The sequence below is a fragment of the Cetorhinus maximus genome, chromosome 18 (assembly GCF_964194155.1).
Source record: "Cetorhinus maximus chromosome 18, sCetMax3.hap1.1, whole genome shotgun sequence".
NCBI lineage: Eukaryota > Metazoa > Chordata > Chondrichthyes > Lamniformes > Cetorhinidae > Cetorhinus > Cetorhinus maximus.
This window is the reverse complement of record NC_135896.1, coordinates 11,227,976-11,249,814: the sequence shown is the minus strand read 5'-3', so window position 1 is coordinate 11,249,814 and position 21,839 is coordinate 11,227,976. Positions and strand designations below refer to the sequence as shown.

At 44.6% G+C, this 21,839-nt stretch overlaps 1 protein-coding gene across 5 annotated transcripts in view; it reads left to right on the top strand.

Annotated features, from left to right (window-relative positions):
• adck1 (aarF domain containing kinase 1) overlaps positions 1 to 21,839 on the top strand; it is a 509,921-nt gene that overhangs the window by 148,100 nt on the left and 339,982 nt on the right. For all 5 annotated transcript variants that reach the window (XM_078562076.1, XM_078562073.1, XM_078562077.1 and 2 more), the window contains one exon: positions 16,557 to 16,760. In XM_078562076.1, the coding sequence (XP_078418202.1) occupies positions 16,557 to 16,760 (204 nt within the window). The remainder of the gene's footprint in view (positions 1 to 16,556; positions 16,761 to 21,839) is intronic.

Here is a 21,839-nt window from a genome sequence, read left to right as displayed (position 1 = left end):
GCCTTAGTTGGTACACTCTTGCTTCTGAAGATTGTGGGTTCCAGTCCCCACTTTAGGGAAGTGAGCACAAAAATCGAGGCTGACACTCCAGCGCAGTTCTGAGGGAGTGCTGCACAGTCTTTTGAATGAGATGTCAATCTCTTGGTGGACATAAAAGCTCCCACGGCGCTATTTCAAAGAAGAGCAGGGGAGTTCTCCCCAGGTGTCCTGGCCAAGATTTATCCCTTAATCAACAACAGCAGGAACACATTATCCAGTCATTACCACATTGCTGTTTGTGGGAACTTGCTGGATGCATGTGAGGTGTCAGCTGTGGCTCAGTTCATAGCACCCTCGCCTTTGAATCAGAGGGTTGGGGGTTCATGTCCCACTCCCGGAAACCAAGAACTGTGATTGTACTCGAAAGAGTTGAACGTTGCATTTCCTGTATTACAACACTACTTCAAAAGTATTTCATTGGCTGCAAAATGCTTTGGGACTTCCAGAGATGGGGACATGCGCTATCCAAATGCAAACTTTTCTTTCAAGTCCTACTTTCTGATCTATGAGACAGGAATAAACTGAGAACATCAAACGATCTTTTCCTGTTCTTAAAATATAATTCTCATCATTTCAATACTGAATTTACTGCTGAATCCACTTTGGGTCATGTTGACTTAACAAATCAGAGCAGCTGGTTAAAGTTTGAATTTGACAGATGTTCTTCAGCCACACGATGCACTGCTCAGACCATATGTTGAACTAATTGACTGAAGTGCAGGGATGAATGGACAGCTGAGGATGTGTGGCTTGGCTTGGTTTGAAGTGTGCTAACCCACTCCATCAAAGTCAATGTCAAAATAGAACCTTTGAACCCTGCTGTTCCCACTGCTGTGGCTCTCAGTAGCTGGCAGTGCTGGAAGCCTTAAATAACAACGCCAAAACATTGCAACTAAACAGCAGCTCGGCAATCGGCATCTCGGGCAGGTTCAGGTGCAATCCTTCATCAGAACCTGGAGCTATTTGCTGTTATGACGTGGAAAGGGTGGTGCAAGAAGGTTCAACAGTAACTTCCCAAATGAAAATACATAGAAGAGAAATAATTTGCAGTGCTATGACAAAAGAGCAGGGGGCACGGGGAAATAATTGGATAGCTCTTTCACAAAGAGCTGGCACGGGCACGATGGGCTGAATGGCCTCCTCTTGTGATGTATGCTTCTATTTAAGGTGACAAATACTTGAGCTTATGTTGACTCTTGAAACATAGCAAAATGCACCACCCAGGAGTGTGGGAGTGAGAAGAGTGAATATCATGCAGGGGTTAGAATTACGGGAGGTGTCTGTTTTTCTCAGAAGTTTGTTCATGGGTGGGGGGTGGAGGGGGGCGGGGGGGAGGTGCACAAAGGGGCTTTAATGTCCATCTTTAAACACCCAGTGAAGGAGCTGTTGCTGGGCGGCTGCTCGAATCACTGCAGTCCTTCTGCTGATGGCGGAACTGTCACGATATTTCTGCCCATTGTGGAAATGGGCCCGTGTAATCCGTGTGACTGGGTTCCAACCAGCTCCAGCTCCCTTGTCCAGTTGGGCAGAGCAGGAAGTGTAGCTGCTTCCTTTCTATGGGTTGCATTGTTCCTTTAAAAAGGGTTCGAGCATGGTACAGTAATGTTGCTCTAATGCAGGACAGTTCAACCACAGTTTGCATTTAGATAGTACCTTTTAACATAGTCACTTCTTTGAAGATCCTTTATTATCAGACAAACCTTTGACACCGAACCGCACAGTGAGATTAGGATAGGTTGGTCAAAGAGGTAGGTTTTAAGAGTGTCTTAAAGGAAGAGAGAAGGGTAGAGAGGTGGAGAGGTTTAGGGAGGGAACTCCAGAACTTAGGGCCTTGGGAACTGAAGACAAGATGATCACATGTGGAGCACTTTAAAATCAGGGGTGTGTGGCCAGAATTGGAGGGGCGCAGAGATCTCTGATGGTTTTGGGATTGGAGGTTATAGTGATAGGCAAGTTGAGGCCATGGAGGGATTAAGAAACAAGGATGATAATTTTAAAATCGAGGAATTGCTAGACTGGGAGCCAATGTAGGTCAGTGAGCAGGGAATTCACTGCTGCCTCCAGTGGCAAAGTCAACCAATGTGTTACTTGGTGTAACACTGGCTAGGCTTGTACAGAGTCACTATTACTCTGCCCCTTGAAGTGCCCCTTTACTTCTAATATAATAATTCATACTCTATCTTCACCCCCCTCAATGAGGGGCAGAAGTCCCACTCGGCCCTCATTAGACCACCGGCAGCACTTTAAGGCTGCGGGGTTGGTCGGCGTGGAGCATGTCGACTCCATGCCAATATGGCCCCTCCACACCTCACGTAGTATTCAGCCCTATGTCGTGCCTTCTAGTTTATAAAATGTTTACAGCACAGAAAGAGGCTACTCAAGCCATCGTGTCTGTGCTGGCCCTCTGAAGGAACAGTTCACCTACTGCCATGCCCTTGCCTTTTCCAAATAATAGCCCTGCAAGTTTTTCCATTTCGGATAATCTAATTCCCTTTTGAAAGCCTCAGTTCACTGTGCCTCCACCACACTCTCAGGCAGTGAGATAGCGGCAGGGATAACTCCCCTGCTCTTCTTTGATATAGTGCCATGGGCTCTTGTGCACCCACCTGAAAGGGCAGATGGGGTCTCAGGTTTAATGTTTCATCAAAAGATGGCTCCTCTGACAGCGCAGCGCTCCTTCAGTACTGCACTGGAGTATCAGCCTGGATTATTGTGCTTAGGTCCTAGAGTGGGCTTTGAAGCTGGGACCATCTGACGCAGAAAGGAGAATGCCACCAATTGAGCTACAGTGGACACCTTAGCTGGAGGGGAGGTATTGTGGAAAAATGTTAACACCTTTAATTCTGGTACAGTTCTTTCTGAGACAATATTGCTTTAAAAGAAAGCATTTTGAAAAAAAAAAATTCTACTTTGGACCAGGGAGGTACAATACAGCTGCATTATCCAACATTCAGACATGCAAAATCTTCGGATAATGGCAGATCACTTTCCCCTCCCTACCCTCTCCATTCGGGAATGCTGAGGCCAATTTTAACACCTGGACTCGCTCCCCCTCCTGAAAATAAAGCATGCATTTGCTTGTATGTGTGTTCATTTATGTCTGTGTGTTTGTGCATCACACAGTTATTGGGGGTGTGTCTGAAGTCCACACTGTACCATTACCTTGTCATGTAGGTTCAATAGTAAAATTGCCATGTATTTCGGAGGAGCAGTGGGAGGCTGTTGACGAGGATCCAAGCTGCAATATTGAACCATGGTAGACCTTTTCTCGCAAGTAATCTCATCACGTTCTCTTCCATCATTTTTCTCTGGAATATTTCACTTTAGCTGTACTGGAAGAGCAGAAATTTTCTCCAGTTAAATATCAGGAAGACTGGAGCCATTGTTTTCAGTCCCCACTCCAAACTCCATTTCACAGCTACCAACTCCACCTCTCTCCCTGGCAATAGACTGAAATTAAGTCGGTCTGTTTGCAACCTCAGTGTCACGTTTGACCCTGGGATTTGTTTCCAAGCTTATATCCGTGCCATCTCTAACACTGCCTCTTTCCATCTCCAAAACATGGCCTTGTCTCAGCTCTTCTGCTGTTGAAACCCTCATTCCTGCCTTTATTATCCCAGACCTGACTATTCCAACGCAGTCCTGGGAGCTGTTCACCCACATTCTACCCTCTGTAAACTTGAGGTTATCCAAAATTTTTCTGCCCATGTCTAAACTTGCAGCAAATCCTGTTCCCCTATCACCCCTGCGCTCGCAAATCTACATTGGCTCCGGGCAAGCAGTTTTAAAATTTCCATCCTTGTTTTCAAATCGCTCCATGGCTTCGTCTCCTCCCTATCTCTGTAATTTCCCCCAGCCCCACAACTCTGAGATATCCACCCTTCTCTAGTTCTGGCCTCTTGAGCATCTTTGATTTTAATTGCTCCACCATTTGTGGCTTTGTAGTAATGTGATGTGTCATATACCTTAAAGACAAATGTTGTAATGCAAGATCACATGATCTTGATACCCAAGAGCAGAGTAGCGTGGGCTACCTCTGTCGTCAGTGGTCTTGAGTTAGAGTCTGAAGAGTAAAGACAGAGTTTTGAGTTGTAAGCACACAAGTGTAGCTGCTGAGTTCTGCTTGTAAATAAACAGAAGGTGTCTTTTCTAAGAACAGTCTACAGATTTTCTGTCTTGGTACCAACTCAGTCACCCTGAAACAAGTGTGCAACCCAGATCCTTTAGCCCCGACAAACCAGGGCATTGGATCCAACAAATTCGCAATGAGAGTAAAAAGCAAGAAAAGGCGCGAAGAGACCAAGGTAAAAACCAAGAAAGAAGAAAGGAAATCAGAAGAACCGAAATTGGGCCATAACTCGCAGGATAGTTGGAAGCAAAGAAAAATTTCCTTCCTGATTGTCGAAGCGACCCCCTCGGAGCACGCCGCAGTTTGGAAGGATTAAGGCCTTTCGATCCAACCATTATGTTGAATGCCTTGTGTTCTTCTTCCAGATGAATGACGTCGCAGGGGGGGAGAGAAAGTGCGCGATCCTCTTATCCATGTGCGGGAGTAAGACATGCGGATTAATTTGAAAGTTGTTGGCACCCGGTGCCCCAAATTCGAAAAGTTTTGATGACTTAGTGAACCTCGTAAAGAATCATTGCCAGGCCAAGCCGTCGGTGACAACGCAACGGTTCAAATTTAACTCGAGGAACAGAGCTGCGGGGGAGACAGTTGCTTGTTATGTGGCCAGTCTGAAACAATTAATTGAATATTGTGAGTTTGGTACATCTATCAATGATGGGCTTAGAGATCGTTTGGTGTGCGGTATAAATGAAGATGCGATTCAGAAGAGATTACTGTCCGAAACAAATTTAGATTTTCAGAAGGCATTGGAAATCGCTCCGGCAATGGAAGATGCAGTGCGAGGCTCGAAATCCACAGAGGGAGCGTAAAATGGCGCCATCCTCTTTGTTGGGCGGGGAGCCTCAGCCAAAAAGAGCGTGAAAGTGCAAAGCTCCGCTCAGAAGCGGGAAGCAGCCACTGCTAGCAGACAAATTAAGAGATGACTTGGTAGCAAAAAAAATGGCATAATGGTAACAGAGGTGGAAGCAGACAATCTTGTAATGAATCACGGTTTAAAAAGATCAAATGTTTTTTCTGATATAGAATGGACACCACTGAGACATTGTAAAGATAGAATCAGGCAGACTTTCAGACAAAAGCAAAAGCCCAATGAGATAAACAGTGTTGTAAAGCCTGAAGTAATAGATTCAGATATTTGAAACAAAAACAAAAATTGCTGGAAAAACTCAGCATCTGACAGCATCTGTGGAGAGAAAAACAGTGTTAACATTTCAAGTCCTTATGACTCTTCAGAACTAAAAGAAAGCTTCAGATATTTATTTGTTATATAATTAAAAGGTAGGAAGAACAGAACCTATCTATGTAACCATGAGAGTGAATGAGAGGCCAATCAGAATGGAGGTGGATACTGGAGCAGCCACTACGGTGATAGGTGAGCATACTTTTAAATACCTGAATCATGGGGAACGTAAACTAAATTAGGAAGAAACTGATGCCAAATTGAAAACTTTACACGGAAGAAGACATACAAGTGTAAAATCACAGTACACCACGGAGGTCAAACAGTGAAATTACTGTTGGTGGCACTACGTAAGGGACCTAGTCTCCTCAGACGAAACTGGCTGAAAGAAATTAAATTGGAATGGACAAAGATCTTCCTATTGAACTAATGTGCTATCAGAGCTACTACAAAAATATGCCTCAGTTTTTAAGGACGAATTTGGAAAGATTGAGGGGCTACAAGCAAAAATTCATGTAGATTCAGAGGCATCACCAAGGTTCATGAAGGCAAGACCAATACCTTATGCAATGTGAGAAAAGGTAGATGCCGAACTGGACAGATTAGAAAAACTGGGAGTGATACAACCAGTGCAGTTTTCAGAGTGGGCAGCACCAACTGTACCGGCTCTCCAACCTGACCGAAGCATTTGAATTGGTGGGGTCCACAAATTAACAGTCAATAGAGTGGCAAAGTTGGACAGACACCCCATGCCAAAAATTGAAGTCTTGTACACTAAACTGGCAGGTGGAACTGCCTACAGATGTGAGTCATGCTTATCAACAATTGGAATTAGAGAAGGCCTGCTGGAAGTTTGTCACCATTAATACACATAAGGGATTGTACCAATACACCCGTTCATCTTTTGGCATATTTTCAGCTTGGCCATATTCCAAAGAACCACGGAAAGTTTACTACAGGGATTGCCCCACTTTGTAGTTTATTTGGATGATGTTCTCGTGACTTGACTCACTGAAAAGGAACATTTGATGAACTTGGAAGAACTTTGGAACATTTTTCGCAGGCTGAAGTGCTGTTGAAAAAAGAAAATTGCACATTCCAAGCGAAAGAGGTAACTTACCTAGGAAACAAGGTAAATTCAAGGCCTAGCTCTAGTTGAAGAAAAGGTGGAAGCTATTGGAGAAGCACCAGCGCCAAAGAAAACATCCGAACTGAAATCATTCTTGGGGATGATCTATTACTATGGAAGCTTCTTGCCTAATTTTTCAGCAGAACTGGCACCCCCTGTATTACTTGCTCAAGAAAAACCAATGATGGTCTTGGCAAACACCACAGGAAGAAGCTTTCACAAAGTGAAACAGTCGTTACAACCATCTATACTTCCAGTACATTTTGACCCAAAAAAAGAGTTGGTATTACCGTGTGGCGCATCTCCCTATGGAGTGGGAGCAGTGCTTTCCCATTGAATGGATGATGGATCAGAATGATCTGTAAGATATGCATCGAGAACACTCAATACAGCAGAGAAAGGGTACTCTCAAATAGAAAAAGAAGGCCTGTCAATCATTTTCGGTGTTAAGAAGTTTCACCAATATGTACACGGTTGCCATTTTACTAACATATTGGACCAGAAGCCATTATTAAGATTATTCAGCGAAGACGAAGCTATATCCCCTATAGCCTCAGCAAGAGTACAAAGATGGGCATTGATCTTGGCAGCGTATGAGTATACTTTCTTTCATAGACCTGGAAGTCAAACTGCAAACGCAGATGCACTCGGTTGTTTGCCCATGCAAGTATAAGATGAGGATGTTCCAATTCCTCAAGAGCTAATTTTATTATTGAACTTCCTGGACTCATCACCAATATGTGCTGGACAGATTAAGATTGGACAAATTGAGACCCAGTCTTATCCAAAGTGCGAGATCAAGTTCTTCATGGTTGATCACAAGAGCAAGAATCTGATGAAATGAAACCGTATTTCCAGAGAAGATACAAAATAGCCAGCCTTGAAGCTATCTTATAGTGGGGAGCGCGAGTGATTGTTCCTCCAAAGGATGAAAGTGACTGTTATCGGAACTTCACAGTGCATACCCCAGAATTTCCAAAATGAAGGCAATAGCACTCAGCTATCGATGGTGGCCTGGGACAAATGGAGAAATAGAAAACTTAGTGAGAAGTTGTATGCAGTGTCAGCAAGTACAAAAATTACCTGCAACTGCTCCGTTACAGCCTTGGGAGTGGCCAGGAAGGCCATGGGTGTGAGTACACATTGACAATGTGGGGCCTTTTATGGGAACAATGTTTCTACTTATCGTCGATGCACATTCAAAATGGATGAACATATATGAAGTGAAGTCGCCGACATCTTCTGCTCCAATAGACAAGTTACGACAAAGTTTCACAATCAATGGACTACTTGAAGTGGTCGTATCAGACAATGGAACAGTGTTCACGAGGGCTGAATTTCACCGATTATCAGCCTCAACGGTATTACTCGTGTGAAAACTTCACCACACCACCCTTCTTCAAATGGACTGGCCAAGTGCCAAGTGAGCAGTTCTGACGTTCAAACCTGGTATGAGGAAATTGTCTGGAGATTCTATAGCGACTAAATTAGCACATTTTCTTTTCCATTACAGAACTACCCCTCACATGACAACAGGTGTCACACTGGAATCGTTGATGAAGCGCCGTCTCCGATCGAGATTGAGCCTAATTATGCCAAACTTGGGTGGGGGAAGGTGGAAAGGAGTCAGGGAAGTCGGAAAACTGGACATAACTGTCACAGTCGTGACAGAATATTCAATGTCGGAGAGAAAGTATTTGAAAAATTTGAGAGAAGAGCCAGCGTGGTTGTTTGGTGAAGTATAAGTGCAGTAAGGGGGCCTTTTTCCTACCACGTGAAAGTGGAAGATTGAGTCATATGGAGACATGTGGATCATATAAGAAGAGGAGAAACAAAATACCCAGAAATGATTCCACCAGTGTTTGTGACTGAATCAACATCTCCTGTTGAAAGAACTCACCTGAGTACAGATGTGTCTGAAGGGCCGATTGTACCTGAAAGAGTCGAAGAAACAGATTTGCAGGTTCCGACTGAAGAACCAGATGCTCAAACGACTACAGTGAGGGAGGTTCCGGGTCAAACATCAGGAGCTGTAGAGCTGAGATGTTCTACATGCATAGGGAAATCCCCAGAAAGACTGACTTTGTTATTTATTTATCTGTGTGAATAATTTGATATTTTGAGAAAAATTGTAAAATGTGTTTGAGTAAAGGGGGAAGGACGTAGTAATCTGATGTGTAATATAACTTTAAGACGAATGTTGCAATGTAAGATTACATGGTCTTGACACCCAATAGCAGAGTAGCGCGCTCTACATCTGTAGTCAGTAGTCTTGAGTTAGAGTCTGAATTAGAGACAGAGTTTTGAGTTGTAAGCACAAATGTAGCTGCTGAGTTTCTTTTGTAAATAAACAGAATGTGTTTCTTCAAAGAATGGTCTACAGATCTTCTCTGTTTTGGTACCAACTCGGTCACCCTGAAACAAGCGTGCAACCTGGGTCCTTTAGACCCAACAAAACCAGGGCACCGGATCCAACAGGCTTCCTGAGTCCTAAGCTCTGCAAATTCCTTCCTCTCCATCTCTCTATCTCTGCTTCCTCCTTCCAGCCATCCCTTGAAACCCACCCCTTCAGTCAAGCTTTTCATCATCTGTCCTAATATTGTCATACGTGGCTTGGTCAAATTAGGTTTGATAATGCTGCTGAGAAGCAGCTCGGGATGTTTTACTGCGCTATAAAAGTGCTAGTTTGCTGCGTGTAGGTTGTGGTGATTGCTAACTTGCAGTGGTTAAACAGTGGGGACTGCCATTATTGCCGGTTTGGAGTGGTTAGACTGTGGGGACTGCCATTATTGCCGGTTTGGAGTGGTTAGACTTTTGGGACTGCCATTATTGCCGGTTTGGAGTGGTTAGACTGTGGGGACTGCCATTATTGCCGGTTTGGAGTGGTTAGACTGTGGGGACTGCCATTATTGCCGGTTTGGAGTGGTTAGACTGTGGGGACTGCCATTATTGCCGGTTTGGAGTGGTTAGACTGTGGAGACTGCCATTATTGCCGGTTTGGAGTGGTTAGACTGTGGAGACTGGCATTATTGCCGGTTTTGAGTGGTTAGACTGCGGGGACTGCCATTATTGCCGGTTTGGAGTGGTTAGACTGCGGGGACTGCCATTATTGCCGGTTTGGAGTGGTTAGACTGCGGGGACTGCCATTATTGCCGGTTTGGAGTGGTTAGACTGTGGGGACTGCCATTATTGCTGGTTTGGAGTGGTTAGACTGTGGGGACTGCCATTATTGCCGGTTTGGAGTGGTTAGACTATGGGGACTGCCATTATTGCCGGTTTGGAGTGGTTAGACTGTGGGGACTGCCATTATTGCCGGTTTGGAGTGGTTAGACTGTGGGGACTGCCATTATTGCTGGTTTGGAGTGGTTAGACTATGGGGACTGCCATTATTGCCGGTTTGGAGTGGTTAGACTATGGGGACTGCCATTATTGCTGGTTTGGAGTGGTTAGACTGTGGGGACTGCCATTATTGCTGGTTTGGAGTGGTTAGACTGTGGGGACTGCCATTATTGCTGGTTTGGAGTGGTTAGACTGTGGGGACTGCCATTATTGCCGGTTTGGAGTAGTTAAACTGTGGGGACTGCCATTATTGCCGGTTTGGAGTCTGTGGGGACTGCCATTATTGCCGGTTTGGAGTGGTTAGACTGCGGGGACTGCCATTATTGCCGGTTTGGAGTCTGTGGGGACTGCCATTATTGCCGGTTTGGAGTGGTTAGACTGTGGAGACTGCCATTATTGCCGGTTTGGAGTGGTTAGACTGTGGGGACTGCCATTATTGCCGGTTTGGAGTGGTTAGACTGTGGAGACTGCCATTATTGCCGGTTTGGAGTGGTTAGACTGTGGAGACTGGCATTATTGCTGGTTTGCAGCAGTTAGGCTATGGGGGCTGCCAATTTGTAGTGATTAGACCATGCAGTGGGTTCAGAACACTGGCCCCACGTGCACTGTGGTGCATTTGTACATGTGTTTGCTCAAAAGATGTGCATGCAACTGTCAGCCTCTGAAGCTGCTGTGGCGTGGGAGCGAGATCCAGAAATAGGTTGAAATGGTGTTAAAACTGCCTGGGCAGCATGCACTGACATTCTCCTGGGGGGAGCCACTGTAAATACTGACACTCTCCCAGGGATCCTCAGTAAATATTGACACATTGAATCTGGGAAATATTCAAACACACTTCGAGGGACTTCTGACTCCCTGCTGCACTCACAATGCCCCCTCACACTGCGAACATTGAGAACAGAGTGGAACCACAGGCGTGTGTATCCTGTTAAGAGATGACTGGAGCGTGATGTCCCTGCGGAGTTGTTACCCAATTAGGAAAGAGCCCAGTGTGACTTGAGAAAAAGAGAGACATTTCTGGTTGGAAATGAAAGGTGTGAATTCATTTTAACTATTTGCTGAGTGACTGAGCGAGTGCCACAGCCAATTAAAGCCATCTCTGTAGCAGGAAAGAGCCCCACAAAAATCAATTGATATTTCATTTCAGTTCAGTGTGTGCCTGAGATAAACTAAATGGGGATGTTACAGGCATTGGGTCAGGGGGCCTAACCCACTACACTGGAATAATCACATGCTATCAGTATAATGGAACGTGGGCCAACCTGAGAGGCAAGCTGCACAATACCTTTTATCCAGTGCCTTCCAATAAGACAAACACTGTGCAGCGTATAAGAAATCAATCTTTGCTTCAGCCAGGATTAAAATGTTTCGTAAAGGTAAAGGCTCCTGTTTCTGGAATGCCCTTGTGAAATGTTTTTCCCCTCCATACAGACTAAACACTGGCTTAACGGGGTGTGGTCAGTATGGTTTGTTCACCATTCTGATCCTTAACCAATTCTCCTGCGCTGTGTCGTTCTCCCCGCCCCCCCACCCCCAGGGCTCCGTCAGGCTCCCCGCCCCCCCACCCCCAGGGTTCTGTCAGGCTCCCCGCCCCCCTACCCCCATGGCTCTGTCAGGCTGTGGTAACGTACCGTGCAGACCCCAGGCCTGTGTTAGTCGGTCAGCGATGGGGCGGGGGTGCAGTTCGGTCAGCCTGAGCCTCCTCTGATCAGGATGTGAGAGTTATGCTGATTGCGGTTCTGCAGCACCACAGTGAGGAGAGAAGCAGCCCCCTTGCTAACTGGAAAAGAAGATGAGACCAACTTGAAGAAAGTGCAGTGTTACGCTGCAGTGTGACAGCCCGCTTTGAGCAATGGGCGGCCATGCTTGGTGTGGGCAGGACAGCTAGATTTGCCTCAGTAAATGTTTGACTCTGGGTTCAATCTTGTTATCCACTGACCCTTACTAAAAAGTGTGGCTGGTTGATGTTTGCTGGAAGATTAGACAAGCTCTAATATTGGACTGGTGTTTGGAGGCTTTCTTTCTTAACTGTCTCAGTCTCTGACTTGTGTATCTCAAGTTTCTGTGCCTCGTTGTCTCACTCTATCTCTGTTGCTCGTTCTCTTTAGCTCTGCTGCCTCTCTCTCTTCCTGCTGTGTCTTTCTCTGCAGCGTCTTTGTGTCTGTGTGTGTGTCCCCCCCTCTGTGTGTGTGTGTGTGTGTGTGTGTGTGTCTCTCTCTCTCTCTCTCTCTCTCCTTCTCCCCTGTTCCTGTGCCTCCCTCTCTCTGTCTTTCTCACTTTCTCTCTCTCACACAGCAGTCCTGATGGTATTTAGGATTTCCGTTCAGGCTGTCACCTATATATTTTTGGAGAATCATTTCACGCCAGCACAAAACTGCAATGTGTGAGATCACCAAGTACAAGTCCACAGGAATTTTTGCAAAATTTTAAGAGAAAATTAGTGATGAAGAGGAGAGAGACAGCTCCTCTCGCAAATAAAGCGCACAATACAATGACAGTCATTTATTCTTATCATGTCACCAGGGCACGGTTACTATCTGACCCTGAGCTGTCTCCAAAACACCATGAGCCTTGCTGTCTTTCTCCTCCTTTCAGAACCTCCTTAAAATTTGCCTCCTTGACATAGCTTTTGGTCAACTATCTGAATATTTCCTTCTTTGGCACAATGTCATTTTTGTCTGACTGTGCTCCTGTTAAATGCCTTGCAATGTTTTACTACATTAGAAGCACTATAAACATGTACAAGTGTTGTTGTTTCTTCCTGTTGTCCATTTTCGTTGTACCTGTTTTTGATGGTCCTCTGTCTGTGCTTCCCTGTTTCTATCTAAGCAGCTCCTCTATCTCTAGCCCTACATTTTACTTGGAGAAGATGATCTCAAGAATTGCCTTGCTCAATATCTAGTTAAACAATAGTGAGATCCTTGGGCTATAATGCACTGACTTGTATCATGTGCTGTCATTTTCGTCATCTCCACTCGCGACTGGAATACATATTTGGGCGTCATGGGTTATGTTGTCAGTCCCACAGAGCACCTCTCAGTTGGTACTGGTTCTAATAATGCAGGAATCCATATTTCCATGTGAGAACATTTTTGATCTAAAAAAAAGACTTGCATTTATATCGGGCTTTTCACAACCACTGGACATCTCAGCTCTTTACAGCCTATGAAGCACTTTTGAAATCAGCAGCCAGTTTGCACAAAGCAAGCTCCCAGAAGCAGCAATGCATTAATGACCAGATCATCTGTTTTTGTGATGTTGAATGAGGGATAAATATTGGTCAGGGCACCAGAGGAACTCTCCCCCCCAACCATCTGTTGTTCTTTGAAGTAGTAGCCATGGGTTCTTTTACATATATCTGAGCAGGCAGATGGGACCTCGATTTAACATCTCAACCCAAAGACAGCACCTCTGACAGTGCAGCACACCCTCAGTGCTGCAATGGAGTGCAAGCCTTGATTTTTGTGCTCAATCCCAATGAGTTGGACTTGAACTTGGAATCTTGTGACTGAGGGGCGAGAGCGCTGCCCACTGAGCCATGACTGGCATATAACAAAGTTTCTATATTCAAACCTACAAAGACAGACAGGCCTAGTCCCTCTGGTCCATCTAGCCTGTCGCAAGCAATTATCATACCTTGTGTAACACTATACTGACACTCTACACCCTACCCAAAATTGTGATATCCTGGGAGAGGCACAAAAACAGATCAAAACCCAGGCCCAATTTGGGTTTCAAAAAGAAATGTTAATTGTGTCAGATATTACTCCTTTGAAATGCTAATGTAGTTAGAATTTTCTGAATCATCTCAGGCAATTATAACAACTTCTGCTATGGTGCAGTGTTAAGTGCAAATGAGTCGATGGGCAGCCAAGAGACTGTCATTCACGCTTTATGTACTTAAGTGCTAGAAATTATTAATATCTTGATTGCTTGACATTGAGAAAAAAGAGCCATTTGTTCCTGAAATGAGTTTGCTTTCAATTGAAAGAAATTTGAGGATCGTATCAAGACTGCAGTTGTAAGTTCTTTTCAGTTCTCGGCTTCGTATTTCCTATTCAAATGTAGTTTAACAGACATATCTGAAAGGGGTTCAGTGAGGGTATTTATTCATTAAAAATGTGCTCCAGGAGCTCTAGGAAGGAATTGCTGAAGTTACAGGGCTTTGTATTGCTTCAAAACGATTTATATACTTAAGTCAAACATTTCTATGCTGTTCTGCTTCTGCATAATTATTTTACTTGTGAATAAATCCAACTATTAGTTTAGCCTGAATGTTATGACCTGACCACCTTCTATTTACTGTCTGTTGAAATTGATAGGAGAAGGTGGTGGGCCTTCATATGTAATGTCCACTAAAACTGTGGTAAAAGAGGTATTTTGCTATCCCATCACACAAGTGATTAAGCTTTAGTTTGTAGGATCTGCTTCCAGAGATTGCTTTTGCACTGTGAACTCGAATAAGAAAGCTTTGGGCGAACTGGAGTACCGGAGTCCCGTCTGATTCCTTGAGTCATTGGTGAAGATCCCAAGGCATTACTTGAAGAGCCTGGAAACAATTTCAGATCATAATCGCTACTCCCATTTTTTTCATAAAGCGGGAGCTTGCAATGGTTCTGCTGCTGCCATTTACTGCTGCTCTCACTACACCTTTTGTTTCCTTCCTTATCCCATTGCTACTCATCTTTTGCCTTCCACTGTTATCCCTTTTGTCATTTAATCTCTCCTGCCTTCTACCCTAACACAGGCCAGTTCTTTTCATTTCAGACCACCAGCATCTGCAGTATTTTGCGTTTATCTCAGTTCTTTTGCTCTTTCCTACTTTCTTCAAAAACCTGTTGTTACATTTCTAACTTTTTTTTCCAGTTCTGACGAAAGATCTGATCAGATACTGCCAGGCCTGCTGAGTGTTTCTAGTATTTTCTGTTTTCATTCCAGATTTCCAGTATCCACCATATTTAACTTTGGTTTTAGAGTTCCCCCTGGTGTCCAGGCCAACATTCCTCCCTTAACAAACAGCAACAGAAATAAAATGAGGTGACTGCCCATTCATTTACTGTACATGAGCTGTATCTGGTAGCGAATGGCCGCTGTGTTTGCCAAGCTAACAGTCGCTGCTTTGAAAACAAAAACATAATTTGCATGAAAACCTTTGAGACGTTTCAGTGACATGATAAGGTGCTGCATGATTTTATTTTTAAATTCTTGGGCATCAATTGATGAGTTTGGTTTTATTGCCCACCTTTATTTTTTCCTTCAAGAGAATGGTGGTGATCTGTCTACTTGAACCCACTGTTGTCCATGTGATGAAGCTGCTTCTACAGTATTGTTGGGTAGGGAATTCCAGGATTTTGACCCAGTGACATTGTCTTCTGTGCTACATATAGTAGGTCTGTACAGGAACAGAGGGACCTAGGGGTATATGTACACAAAGCATTGAAGATGGCAGGACTTGAAACTCTGTTCCTCTGTTTCTCTCTCCACAGATGCTGTCAGACCTGCTGAGTTTTTCCAGCATTTTCTGTTTTTGTGTTGAAGATGGCAGGGCAGGTTGAGAAAGTGGTTAAAAAGGCATATGGGATCCTGGGCTTCATAAATAGAGGCATAGTATACAAAAGCAAGGAAGTTATGATGAACCTTTAGAAAGCTGTGTTTCAGTCTCAACTATACTCAACTGGAGTATTGTTTCCAGTTCTGGGCACTGCACTTTAGGAAGAATGTGAAGGCATTAGAGAAGGTGTAGGAAAGATTTACAAGAACGGTTCTAGGGATGAGGAACTTCGGTTACAAGGATAGATTGGAGATGCTGGAGTTATTCTTGTTAAAGAAGAGAAGATTAAGGAGAGATTTTAGGGGGAGGTGGTGGCATAGTGGTATTGTCCCTAACTAGTATTCCAAAGACCCAGGGTAATGCTTTGGGGACCCAGGTTTGAATCCCACCATGGTGGTGGAATTTGAATTCAATAAAAATCTGGAATTTTATGTCTGATGACAACCATGAAACCATTGCTGATTGTTGTAAAAACCCACCTGGTTCACTAGTGTTGTTTAGGGAAAGGAAATCTGCTGTCCTTGCCTGGTCTGGCCTCCATGTGACTCCAGCAATGTGGTTGACTCTTAAATGCCCCCTGAACAGGGCAATTAGAGATAGGCAATAAATGCTGGCCTGGCCAGCAATGTCCACATTCCATGAACGAGTAATAGAAAAAAAATTGATGGAGGTGCTCAAAATCATGAGGGGCAGGGTATACAGGGAGGAACTGCTCTATCGAGAATCAGGGAGACAGATTGGCCAAAGAACCAAAGGCAGCAGGAGGGCAACGTTTTTTATGCAGGGAATGTTTGCAATCTGTAACGCAGTACCTGTGAGGGTGGTGGAGGCAGATTCAATCGTGGATTTTAAAAGGGAATTGGGTAAGCACCTGAAGATAAAACATTTGTGGGGCAGCTGGACAAGGAGAGGGAGTGGGACTAGCTGAGCTGACCTTGCAAAAAACAAGCATGGAATGAACAGGCTGAATGGCTTCTCTTTGTGTTATAACTACCCTATGATTCGTTGTATGCTTTTTGTGGGGCGGATTCTTTTTGGTGAAAAATTGCGGCAATGTCTGACGTTTTCCATTACTTCAGCAAGTTTACCTTGTGATCTTTGTTTTAAACAAGAGAGCCTCGCTTTTCAGGTTTCAGACTGCTGGAACTTTCTTTTTGTTTCCCTCCCCCCCACCCTCCCTCCCACCAAGGTCCATCGTCGCTCTGCTGAGCGCTTGCTCAACCTTTGCTGCGCCAACAGGGGCACATTCATCAAAGTGGGCCAACACCTGGGAGGCTTGGACTACCTGTTACCCGAGGAGTACACCAGCACGCTGAAGATTCTACATAGTAAAGCCCCACAGAGCAATCTGCAAGACATCCAGCAGGTCGTTGAGGAAGATCTCGGCAAAGGGGTAATGTGGAAACTTACACTTGATCTTCTTAAGTCTTCTATAGAATTATTTTTAATTGAAAGGAGGAGAAAGTCTGAAGCTAGCACTCTCCCCACCAACACATACTAATGTACACATACACACATATATCCTGCTATTGGTAATCTTAATGTCTTTAATTACAACAATTCAGAGTATTTATCATAATTATATTTTCAGGTCTTGAGTGATATTGTTAATTTCGGTACCTTTAATTAAAACAGTTCGGAGTATTTATCATATAATTATTTTTAATGTCATGAGTGGGTCAAATAATGTGTTGGTGTCATAGAAATGACCGTGAAGCTGTCTCTTTAACACGATGAATGCTGATAATTAGCCATTGAAGCGTTGAGAATAAGCAACAGAGAAACAGGACCCATGTTTATGGAGGCAGTAAGATGGGAATAGAGAGATAGGTACAAACATAAATTGAGCAGTGGGATAGATGATGACAAAGGAGAGACTGAGCAGTGGATGAAAAGGAAGCAAGCAGGAAGAAAGAGAAACACAAATAAACACATTGAGAAAGATGGATGAAAAAGAATGGAATCCACACACCCAGCACAAGGCAGGCAGGCACGCACGCTTGCACACATGAGCACACCCAAGCACACGCATGAACGCAAACACACAAACAATGAAAGCAGGTATACATGTATATGGATAGTGTGATACATGCACACATGGATAGACTGGCGCGTGTGCACACGACACAGCCACATATACACACAGACACACACACACACACAGAAAGGGATGCACCGGTTGGCAGGCTCTGTAATGACTGTTTGCAAGTGATGCATTCTCTATGCATCAAAATGGCCATTGAGAGTAAAATGTCTGTTTCACTCTTGCTGTAGGGAAGTCGATTGTGCCTGGCATGCGAGCGCAGGGGGGGAAACAGCAATCAGCCCCAGTTAGCAGGGTCAGAGAGCAACCCACAGGCCAGCCGCGTGACAATCTGAGGAATATTCAAGCGCCTTTTGTTCCCAATCATTTTCTCACTGTGTGCGAGCAGAGGGCAGGGACAGCAGGGGCTCTGAAGGGCAAGGTTGGAGCCTGAAAATAATGCCGTTTCACATTTCTTTCTGATGCATCATTTTTTTCCAAATCCAAGAACTAGGGGGAGGGGAAGGTGTTGAGGGGAAAACATTTTTCAGGGGAGAAGGAGAAAGAAATTTGCCTTTAGATTTGTTTTCAATCGCTGATCCACCTTAATTTATTTGATGTGCTGGAGCTGCTAGTCACACTTCACTGATTTCAGCAAAGCAGCTGGGTAAGTTCACCATCATTTCACAGTAAGAGCATCCCCCCCTCCCAACCTCCCTGTTATACTTGCTGCCTTTTAACCCACCCACTCCTCTCGCTAGCTCTCTTTATTTTCATCCTTCTTCATTCTGTGAGGAGACTGAACACAGAAATAGAATTCAGAACCCAATGCCCGAGGCTGGACGTCTATTGTACATGTTTTTTTTCAATGCCCCTCAGTTCCCAGTTGTTGGCAGCCTGTGTGCAGGGGTGGGAGATTGGCACTGGGTGAGCAGGGCATCGGCCAACCCAACTACAGCCGAGGACAGTCCCTGTAGCAGCAGACGAAAGCTTCTTTCCCCAGCCCTGTTGGGCTTTTATGTTCAAATAAATAAATAGTGAGATGTGCATATTTGCACTTGGGTGAATGCTTTAAAGTGGATCCTGCTACTTAGCAGCTTAACCTGTCTCTCCTTCAGCCGCCATACTGCACCCGGCCCCAACCCCCCCACCCCCTCCCCAATTTTTCCCCTCTGTTCCCAAAGATGCTGGCACTTATTGGGGTGTGATTCCAGAGCTCATGGCCTCCGTATGCTGCATTGTTCAAGTACTCAATTGCTTACCTCTGAGTCAGAAGGCTGTGGTTCAAGTGCCACCCCAGAGTCTTGAGCGCAAAAATCTGGGCTGACGCTTCCCAGTGAATTGCTGCGGGAGAGCTGCACTGTCAGCTGCGTCATTTCTCTGTCGGCCCTTTGAGGTGAACGTAACAGATCCCATGGCACTGTTTTGAAGAAGAGCAGGGGACATAAACCTGGTGCCTTGGCCAATATTAATCCCTCAATCAACATCACAAAAAAAGCAAGTTATCTGGACATTATCACATTGATGTTAGTGGGAGCTTGCTGTGCGCAATTTGGTTGCTGTGTTTTCCTATATTGCAACAGCGAATACACTTCCAAAGTTTCTGAAAAAAGAGACACGTCGAAGCTTTTCATCTTTTACTCATCAGGACACTTCGCAAGAATACCAATATAAAGGGAAAACGACAATTTATACTGTGAGAAGAGGGTGCTGATTGGTTGGCAAGTGGACTCTGATTGGTAGAGGCATTGCCATGGAGAATGCACCAGTGATGGTGACTGACAGTTAAATGTCAAGCATTGTTTCCAGGCAGCTTGACCCTGGTTGGTCAAGGCATTGCTCTGAGGAATAAGTCAGCGAATGGCTGTCACTTATTTTGTTTAGCTGAAACAGTTGCAATGTGTGTACATGTTCTTTCTGTCTGCAAAGAACAGGGCCCTGTGTATTAATATATGTAGCTTCCAGTACACGCTACACGCTAATCTGCCACACTGCGAGCCTGACTGACAACCGGAATCACACCTAATGTTGGACACTGTGTTTAGAGTTTTGCAAACACAGGCTTGTTGGGTATGGTCTGTACCTTGTCCATTGCGAACAGTGGCATCACACTGCCGCTGAAATTCGTATATCACATTACTTATTTGTGTGACAGGCAGAACATCTTTTTGGCTTGACGGCAGCATCCTGTTAGTGGCGAATACCACTCATGTTGCTGCTGCATAGTAGCAGCGTGAAACAGCTAGCTTCACCTGTTGCTCACATTTTTGAGATACCGTACTCTTCCAGCGTAATCGGAGGTAGACTGGGCACTTTTCAGGGCCAAAACTGACAGTACATGAGTTTGCGTGATATACAGCGTGAAATGATCTGATCAGGGTAGCCACTAACCTGCAGGATGCCTTTGATGTGTCCTATTTCAGCATCAAGCTTGCATGGTGTGCAAATGGCTTGGGCCCTATTTAAAAGTTTGCTGATAAGACCAATCGTATAGCATTGGTATAATGCTATATCAACGGAACTGTAAGAATCCCAACGCGTATATCGACCAGTGAAGGTAGCTTGCGGTAGACCGTGGTAGAGAACCCCATGGCAGATTTCTCAACTCTTAGTCAAGGAAGGGGAGCTCATTTGACTGCTCCATTTCAATGGTGAATTTGAGCACAGGATGGAGCCCATTAAGACATGTAAGGGTGCATCAAAGGTATGCTGCAGGATAATGGCTACCCTGATCAGATCATTCCGCGCTGTATATCACGCAAACTCATGAACAGGCCTAAGGCTGTCACTTTCGGCCCTGAAAAGTGCCCAGTCTACCTCAGATTACCCTGGAAGGGTAAGATGTCTCAAATATTTGAGCAACAGGTGAAGCTAGCTGTTTCACGCTGCTACTATGCAATGGCAACATGAATGGTATCTGCCACTAACAGGATGCTGCCGTCAAGCCAAAGAGACATTCTGCCTATCACACAAAAGAGTAAAGAGTAATGTGGTATATGAATTTCAGTGCCAGTGTGATGCTAGGTATGTAGGCCGTATGTCCCAAAGACAGGTGGATCATATCAAACAGAATGTCCCTTCCACTGTTCGCAAAGGGCAGGCTATAAACTGTACCCAACCAACCTGTGCTTGCAAAACTCAAAACACAGTGTCCAACATTAGGTGTGATTCTGCGATTAGACAACATTTGCTAAGTAATCCTCAGTGTGTTAAAGGTTACAGCCAATTTAAGATCGTCAGTCAGGCTCAGTGTGGCACATATGCGTGTGCTGGAAGCTACATATATTAATGCGCAGGGCCCTGTTCTTTGCAGACAGGAAGAACATGTACACACATTGCGCCTTTTTCAGCTAAACAAAATAAGTGACAGCCATTCGCTGGTTCATTCCTCGGTGAAATGCCTTGACCAGAGTCAAGCTAACTGGTTTAAATTTGAAACAATGCTTGGCCATTAACTGTCAGTCACCATCACTGGTGCATTCTCAATAGCAACGCCTCTATCAATCAGAGTCCACTTGCCAACCAATCAACACTCTCTTCTCACACAGTGTAAATTGTTGTTTTTCCCTTGCATTGTTATTCTTGCGAAATGTCTGAATGAGTGAAAGATGAAAAGCTTTGACAAGTCTCTTTTTTTTCAGCATTGCTCAAGTTCTGTGCTTCCAAACAACTACTTCCAAAATTCTTCAGTGGCTGTAAAAGCACTTTGGGACCGCCTGAGATTGCAAAAGGCGCTATATAAATGCAAGACTGCCTTTCTTTTGTTCTCCATGTATGAATGTCAGCAATCTGTTTAACAATGGAAGACGGAGGCCCCGAGCTTGATACCAGCGGCACCTGAGGTCCACATGTTTGCATTTGCCAGCTGGGGACACTGGTTGGCAATCGGGAGCGAGAATGACTTAACCTGAGGCTTGGATACCAGTTGTGGCACCTGTTTCACCACCCAGGCTGAGATCAGCTCACTCAGTACAGACCAGGGAAACGACCCTGTTACCCTCTGAATCTGTACAATTCAGCACAAAGCCAGGCAGTGCATCTAAACGGAGCCACCAGGGCAGTTGGAGCCATCAGGGTAGTCTGCCTTTCATCCACTACTTAGTTGTTCCCAACTAAATTTCAAAACTTCAATATGATGATGGGTTTTGATAGAGTAAATGAGGGGAGAATGTTTCTATTGGCAGGAGAGTCAGTAAGTCAGAATCCCGATTTTAAATAATCGGCAAAAGAACCAGAGATAAGATGAGGAATTTATTTTTACACAGCGAGCTGTTATGATCTGGGATGCACGGTCTGAACAAGAGGTGGAAGCAGGTTCAACAGTAGCTTTCAAAAGGGAATTCTATAAACACCTTAACAGGGAAATTATTGGGAGGTTATAAAGAAAGAGCAGAGGAGGGAGTGGGATTAATTGGACAGCTCTTTCAAAGAGCCAGCATAGGCACGATG